Raw genomic sequence first — 7,840 nt, forward strand, 5'->3', positions numbered from 1 at the left:
GTGTCTCTGAGGGCCAGCAGGCCCGGATGGATGGGTAGCATTGCGGTCCCTGACAAAGGGTCCTAGAAGGTCTGTCTACCTTGATTTATTTTATTTTATTCCAAACTTGGGGTGATGATGATAGTTTTCGTAGAAGGCACCTCATCTGCAGGAGGAGGCCCTCCCAAAAGACATTCTGTCCCTGGCACCGCCCCAGGGAGGGGGGTGTGCTGTCCTCTTGAGGGCAGGTCCCAGCCTGGCCTCTGCTACCAGCCGCTGTATGCCCCCCTCAAGAACCTCTTCCCTCTCTGGATCCTTGATGCTCCTTCCTCGAGTTCCTTCTGGCTACCAGTGGGTGGATTTCAGGAGATGTATCAAAGGCTTGACAGGGCTGCAAGGGCCTTCCGAGATCTTCCTCCTCCTCTCCCCTTTCACAGAAGGACCGAACTGGCCCAGAAGCAGCAAGTCTTTCACCCTAGACCCCCCAGCCGCCCAGGCTCAAGGACTTGGGACTCCGGCTTCTTAGGCCACAGCCTCTGACACCCCCCGAGGGTTCCAATCAGAGCTCCCACAGCTCATCCGGTCGTCTTCTGCTCAGGCTGGATTCACACGAGAATGGTTGGGGCGAACGGACAACTGAGAGAAGCCACCGGGGTATGACAGCCAGGGGCGATGGGGACTTGAGCAGATTGGAAAACAGATTCCCCATTAGAAGCGGCCACCACCCTGCTCCAGCCTCTCCACATCGAAAAGCTGGCCCACTGTTGCTGGATTGTGCAAAGTCTCTGGTTAGAACTGACATGGGGAGGGCTGCCACGGTCACCCAGAAATCAGATGAGTGGCCAGAATTGATCGCCAGCATGGCCCTAGGGAGGGCATTACAGGAGGCGGAGGGTCCCCAGGAGAACTCGGAGCTGTTGGTGGGGTCCCCAAAAGGGCATACCAGATGAGGATCCCAGAGGGACCTCAGATGCGATTGGAGGATTCCAGACAAACAAGGGCATCGCAGAGGTGGCCCGGATACAACAAGGTTCACTGAGGTCCGTCCTCCAGACCTGACAAGGGTGTTGTCAGACATGACAAAAGGATCCCAGAGGCACCGTAGATGTGATCGGAGAATTCCAGACATAAACAAGTGATAGCAGGGTGGTTCCAGAGAATTAGGGGATCTCAAAGATGACAAAGTGATTTGGGGGGACAGACAGAATGAGAGTCACAGATGGGCACAGAGACATGTATGCAAAGGGTTCCCAGAGGGACCCAGACATAACTAGGAGATCTCAGATGGGACAGGAGGGACTCAAACATGAGAAGGGGATCCCAGAAAGACCCTGGACAGGGCTTAGGGCTGCTGGCAGAGTACCCCTCTTGGTGTGATGATCTGTAGGCTCACCCTCCCCTAGATGAGACTGAGAGATCGCAGACACACAAGGGATCTCAGACATCACAAGGGGATCCCAGAGAAGCTCTTGGGATTCTGGAAGCACTGCCCTGCCCCGCCCCTCCACACAGACACATAAGTATAGTCGTCTCTGGGTCCTTCAACCCAAGACATGAAGATCTTGGGGCCCCTGGACATGACAAGGGAATCCCAAAGAGGCCCCAGGCATGACTGGGGGGATCCCAGAGGGACCCTGGGCAGGGCTTAGGGATTGTGGCAGCGCCCCGCCCCCGCAGCCAGGATGGGGGATCCGTGGGTCCTATGACCTAGGCTGTGGGGACGCCCACGTGACACAGGCGTGGAGCCCCTGAGAGCCCCCGAGAGGCCGCCCCGGGCTCAGGCCCGGCGGGCGGCGGGCAGCAGCGCACTATCAAACTGGTAGGTGAGCTTGCGCTTGACCTTGCGGATCTCGCCGGTCTTGGCGTAGTTGCGCAGGGCGCGCGCCAGCTTCTGGTAGGTCATGCGTTTGCGGTTGCCCTTCTGCTGGCCCCAGCGGCGCGCCAGGAGCTCCTTGTGCTTCGAGGAGAATTGGAAGACCCCGGCGCCCGGCTCCACCCACCACACGCACTCGCGCATGTCTCCGCGCGTCAGCAGCCCCAGCAGGAACTGGTACAGGCGCAGCTTCTTGCGGGCCCCTGCGGCGGGTGCGGGGCGCGTTAGCTGAAGCATCCTTCGGGCCCCGCCCCACCCCCTCCCCGCTTCACCCCGCCCCGGAACCGCCAAGCCTCTGTCTCCCCATAAAGAGAATTGGGGTGACGAAGGTGGCTGCTAGGTACACCTGCCTGGCTCTGTCTGTGCCACACCCCCATCCGGGGCAAGTTGCTCCCCTTTCCTGAATGTGCCACCCCATAACCCCCATCTCCCATCCCTGCTTTATATTTCAGGATGTGTGTCTGTCCTGTGACTGCTTGGTGGCCAGCACGTATCTGTTGAGCGCATGGATGAATCTGTGAAATGGGTTGGCAATGCTCCTCAAAGACTTATGACAGAGCTGACTTGTGGTGAAGAGATCTGAAGTGGGTTTGAATGTGGCCATTTCTCCAGCTCCAGGTCACTCAGTGTGTCAGTTCCGCGGGGACTGGGATCCTGGGAGAGGCCAAGGGGTCTGACTCCTGGGCTCCTTTAAGCAGCAAGGGCCCCACAGAGTTGGGGGGTTCATAGCAGGCATTGGATACAAGAACCCCACCTCTGCCATTTCCCAGCTGTGTGACGTTGGGGTGGTGGCTTAACCTCTCTGAGCTGGTGTTTCCTCAGCTAAAAATGAGGCTTGTGTGTGTGTTTTTACAAATCTTTCTGAAGCGCTTAGTACCAGGTGCTGCTCTAGGCACTGAACAATTATGAGCTCATTTAATCTTCATCATAACCCCACGAGATAGGGGTGATAATAACAATGCCCATTTTACAGATGGGAAACTGAGGCCCAGATAGGGAAAGTAACTAATAATTCCAACTTCCAGGGGTTGTGAGTAATGGAGGGCACAGGGGCGGAAGCAGGGGTTGAATAATAGATGGGAGCTGATATTGTGATGATTTCTTTTGCTATTGTGTCCATAATGATGGTGAAGATTTATTGAGTGCCAAACTCTGTGCCAAACACTGCTATCTCATTGACACGTATGATCCCCCCTAATTCTCCCAACTACCAGCAATAGACACTATTACTGTCGTCCCCACTGTACAGATAGGAGACCAAGGCACAGAGCGGTAGAGACAGTTGCCCAAAGCAACACAGCCAGCAGATGGCAGATCTGGGAACTGCCCTCAGCGCTGGAGTATATATAGTAATTGCTTGGGAAGACATGGTTCCTTTAACCTCCCACCGCCATCTCCAGTTGGAGTCCCTCCCACCCCACTTGCGCCCACATACCTGCCTCAGATCCCCTCCCCTCGGGGCCAGCCATGAGGGCCTCATCTGACTCGCTGTCCGACACCTCCAGGGCGGGACTGTCCAGCAGGAGGTCCTCTTCCTCTGACAGCACGGGGCTGGGATATGGGGCATACGCCAGGGGACCCAGGGTCTGTGGAAGGTCAGGGTTACCTGTAGTCCCAGGGGGAGGTCCCCCTTCTCTCACTCCCTCTGCTTTCGTCCCTTGGCTTCTTCCTGGGCCCTGGCCGTGGCCCTCCCCACTCTGCTCACAGCCTGCACTCTGGCCTCAGTTCAGATCTCCATGGCGTGGCCAGGGGATGCCCGGGCCACCTCCATGAGAGCCTGCTCCACACAGATAATGGCCTTTGGTGCTGCCCCTGACCCACGTTTGTGCCTCTGTTGGCTCGATGGTGCAATGGAGTAATAATGCTGCTTAACCTTAGAGGGTCGTCAGAGGGATGAAGGGGTTCCTGTGTGCACAGGTTTTGATGCAATGCCTGGCACCTAGGAAACCTCAATCAAATGAGGGGGATTTTCATGGTCATCCTGCCCCTCACCTGGCTTGTGAAGTCCTCCATGGGGTATGCTGGGAAGCCAGGCCCCGGGGCCTCCAGGCTGGGGGCCGGGTCCAGGTTCCCCACAGGGCTGTAGGTTGAGGGTCCGTAACAGAGCTGGACACCCTGGGTGTGGCTGAAGGTGGCCACAGCCGGGTCAAAGGTTTCATAGGAGGCGGCTGGGACAGCTGGACTGAGGCCGTAGCTCCATAGATCTGGGGGGAAGGGCGCTGAATCAGAAGCTGAGAGGTCTGGCCTCGGCCCCGTCCCCCTTGAAGCCCCTGCACTGGCACAGAGGGACCATTGTGGGCTGTGCAAATCTCTGACCCCAGGATTTGCATGGGCAAGCGGGTGATTGGGAGAGGAAAGGGGAGGAGGTCTGGAGGCCTGAGCTAACCTTGTCCTGCTGTGCCAGGTGACAGCCTCCCCTGGGCCTCAGCTCTCCCATCTGTAAAATGGGCCCAAGGGGCAGGTGGGGAGGGTGCTGGGCCAGGATCACTCACCAGGAGCCCCGTCTGAGTCGGGGTAGCTGGAGTGCTTGCAGCTGTCCAGGTCATAGAAGACTCCATCTGGGTACTGATAGGGGTTGGGAAAGAAAAGGGGTCAACCCAGGCTGCAGGGAGACCCCACCCAACCCTGGACCAGCGGGGAGACTATGACAGGCTGGGAGAGGGAGAGAAAGAGAGACACAGAGACTAGGCACCAGAGACAAGGGCAAAGAGAGGGACATCCAGAGATACAGAGTTGGGAGACAGATACAACACAGCAGAAATACACAAAGGCCCAGACCCAGACGCGCGCGCGCGCGCGCACACACACACACACACACACACACACACACACACAGAATGAGAGACACAGGTAGGGACACATAGAAAGAGACAAGGGTCTCGCAAAGGGACACAGCAGCCAGCTCCTACTAAGACTGTGGGCTTCCGGGAATCCCAGCACCTCACCGATACACAGTTGTGACATTGTAGCAGCTGGGGAAGGTGTAGATGAATTCCCCCAGTCTTGCCTGCCTGGGGGAGGGGGAGGGGGCTGAAGGGTGAGAGGCACAGAAGTGTTTTTAACAGAGGCAAAGAAGCTCTCCATGCTTTTTTTATCCACCTCCATATCACTCCGATTCATCCCAAGAGTCATGTTGCTTTAGCAATTAAAGTCTAAAACTAGATGCATGCCATCCTGATAAACCAGTGACCTCATTGCAAGGTATTTACCCATGAGCACTGAAAACGTATGTCCACGAAACAGCCTTGTTCAAGAATAATCAGCGCAGCTTTAGCAACAGCCCCCAAACGGGAAACAGCCCAAGTGCCCAGAGACAGGAGAATGGACACACAACCTGTGGTGCGGTCCTAGGATGGAGTACTATACAGCAAGGAAAAAGGACCAACGTCTGACACACACTTGATGTCGCGTGAGGAAACCAGACCCAAAAGGGGTCAACCCTGTGTGATTCACTTTATATAAAGCTCAAAACCAAGCAAAACTAATCCGTGGTGGAAAATATCAGAGGGGTGTATTGATTGGGAAGGGACGTGAGGGAATCTTCCGGAGTGATGGTAATGTTCTATATCGCGGTCTGGTTCGTGGTTACACAGGTGTGTGCCTGAGTTAAAACCTCATTGAGCTGTACACAAGATTTGTCTCTTTCTTGACTTGTAAAGCAAACCTCAATTTTTTTTTTTTTTAAAGCGAAACTCTTCAAGTTGGAGGAGGGTGGGATGTGCTGGCGAAGGGGCACCCACAGAGGGGTTTCTTTCCAGCACGTGAGTGGGGTTTTATTTCTTGGACTGAGCTGTGGGTTTATGGGGGTGGGGTATAGTATTCTGCACGTCTGAAATAGTCCAGACTCAATTTTTGAAAATACGAAGTAAAGCAGAGAAGAGAAGAAGGAACAAGTAGATTTACTAAGTGTGGGATGGACGGAGGAAGGGACACAAAGTCAAACACACAAAGACCCACCCCTCCCCGTTCGAGGAAGTGGACCAGAGTCTGAGAGAAGAGAAGAGATGTTAGAAAAACTTCTTTGATGGAATGGGTAGGAAGGGGGTCCTTGGAGGTACCGAGGAAAAGTCAGAAAGACAAAGGGACAGGAAGGAGTGGAGGGGGAAACTGAGGCAGGGAGGTCGCGATGGGCCACGTGGGTGCCCCCACCCCTCCCTGACCCCCAGGGCCCCAACTCACCAGACAGCTGAAGTGTGGCCCGTCAAGCCTGGAGGGGGAGAGACACAGGGGCATGTCAGGGGAGTCTGCAGCCTCCTGAGTCTCGAAGTGGTTGGGCAGATGGGGGATCGGCGACTGCAGCTGTGAGCACCACAGCTCGTTCACTGCTGCGTGTCTCTGTGTGAGACCAGCCCCACCACACTCACCCCCACCAGGACAGGAAATGCGGGGCGGGGGCCAGGCAAATGTTTCCCCCTCCCCCGGGATTTGCATAGACAGAGGCTGGGCGGGGGCAGGGAAAGTGAGGGAGAGAAAGTCCCCTGAGAGATGTGGGCGCCCGAGGGCGGGTGGGGGCGGGGAGGGGGCCTTGGTGAGCGAGTCGGTTAAATGGGTCCATCTTGGACCGGAGGAGATAGATGGAGAGATGGACGTCGGGGTAGAGATGGGAAAACACAGAAGAGGTTCAGCAGAGGGGAGAGGAGAGGAGGGAAGGGAGAAAGGTGTGGAGAGACAATTCACATGGCATGGGACAGACGGGGAGGCAGAAGGAGAGATGAAACAAACTGGAGAGACAGAGAAAGACACAGAGAGAGGGAGCAAGAGGCAGAGAACAGAGACCCAAGACAGAAAAGATGCGCTAAGAAGCACAGTGAGCAGACCCAGTGAGTGAGTCGGGGATGCAGTGAGACTCCGAAGGAGATGGGGACAGAGACAGAGATGGAGGGCCACTTGGGAGAGGACAGCAGGGCAGAGAAGCAAGCATCCCAAGGAAAAGAGGTCTTTGGGGTCCAGGGGAGACACGGATGGGACGGAGGAAGGAATCGAGGTGGCAGAGGAAAGAGATCCAGGAGGGGCGAGAGACAGTGTGGACCTCCCTCCCCTCCCACCCACCTACCCCCTGGGTGGGGCAGAGACCGCCACCCCTGGGGCAGGCCCGGCAGAGGGGTCAAAGGTGAGGTGCAGGGCAGGGGTCCTGAGTATCACTTTCGGGTGGCCCCCACTTACTGTGCAGCCTCTAGGGTGAGCATGGTGGTGCTGGGCTGGGCTTGCTGCCGCCTGCAGACACCACCCCTATTTATACCTTGGCCCAGCCCCCTGGGGGGGGCAGGGGTGCCAGCGGCTGTGAGCTCAGCCCGCCTCAAAAATCCCCTCAGGGAGGGAGTCAGGGGAGGGGGCTGGATTGCACAACCCCTTGGTCACGTGGCAGGGAGGGTGGGCCCAGGGTCTGTCTGGATTTGGGGATCCCCAGGGTTGGGATGGGGGGATTGACCCTAAGGAGTGGAGATGGGAGAGGAGCCAGATTTGGGGGGACCCTGAAAAAGTAAAGGAGGGGTCAAGGGGTCCTGTGGGCAGGGGGGGTGGGGGGAGGCTCTGGACCCAGGAACCAGAGGGGAGTGGGTTGCCAGGCGCTGGGGGCACGCCGAGACCACCGGCTGACGAGAGCAGTGGGGGGTGTCAGAGGTAGGGGGGCCCCGGGCTCTCAGAGTAGACGTGGGTTGGGCTGGGGTCCCTGAGAAAAACCCAGGCCCGAAGCCGGTGGAGACCCCAATGTGGAAACATTGTGGGTGTGTGACATGGGAGGGGGGTCCCCCTGGTCGTTCCGGGGAGCGGGAGCCTCCAAGCCAGGGGCTGCCCCAGGCCTGGAGGAAACAGGTCAGCACCTGGAGGGCGGGGCAGCCAGGCCAGAGGAGCTTGTGCCCATAGATGCTCTGCTCACTGGGCCTCGAGGGAGGTCTCGCGGGGGTGGGGGTGAGACCCGGCCCAGGGATCTTGCAGGGAGGGTGAGGGAGTCCGGTGAGGGCCTCCTGGGGGTCAGTGGATCCCACTGAG

The 7,840-nt window shown here is 57.4% G+C and overlaps 1 protein-coding gene across 2 annotated transcripts; it reads right to left on the reverse strand.

Moving 5' to 3' along the window:
- Positions 1 to 69: 69 nt before the first annotated feature.
- SPIB (Spi-B transcription factor) lies at positions 70 to 7,152 on the reverse strand. 2 transcript variants are annotated; one of them, XM_022586188.3, is made up of 6 exons: positions 7,016 to 7,152; positions 6,032 to 6,059; positions 4,345 to 4,417; positions 3,845 to 4,056; positions 3,288 to 3,438; positions 70 to 2,055 (listed from the first exon to the last, which is right to left on the reverse strand). In XM_022586188.3, exons 1-6 carry the CDS (start codon positions 7,036 to 7,038, stop codon positions 1,757 to 1,759), a joined length of 786 nt encoding a protein of 261 aa, XP_022441896.1. In that variant the 5' UTR covers positions 7,039 to 7,152; the 3' UTR covers positions 70 to 1,756. The 2 variants fall into 2 exon arrangements, with proteins under 2 accessions (XP_022441896.1, XP_022441895.1); XM_022586187.3 differs by lacking the exon at positions 7,016 to 7,152 and having other exon boundaries at positions 6,032 to 6,192.
- Positions 7,153 to 7,840: the final 688 nt, after the last annotated feature.

The sequence above is a fragment of the Delphinapterus leucas genome, chromosome 20 (genome assembly GCF_059928025.1).
Source record: "Delphinapterus leucas isolate spDelLeu-1000000601 "Yukka" chromosome 20, BTC_Dleu_Yukka2, whole genome shotgun sequence".
NCBI classification, from domain to species: domain Eukaryota; kingdom Metazoa; phylum Chordata; class Mammalia; order Artiodactyla; family Monodontidae; genus Delphinapterus; species Delphinapterus leucas.

Excerpts from the sequence above, each read along its gene's own strand:
- SPIB (XM_022586187.3), bottom strand. The coding sequence starts at position 6,085 with ATGCCCCTGTGTCTCTCCCCCTCCAGGCTTGACGGGCCACACTTCAGC. Across the intron at positions 4,057-4,344 it reads CGACTCAGACGGGGCTCCTG|ATCTATGGAGCTACGGCCTC; the intron begins GTGAGTGATCCT and ends CCTTCCCCCCAG. Across the intron at positions 3,439-3,844 it reads TGGAGGACTTCACAAGCCAG|ACCCTGGGTCCCCTGGCGTA; the intron begins GTGAGGGGCAGG and ends GACCTTCCACAG.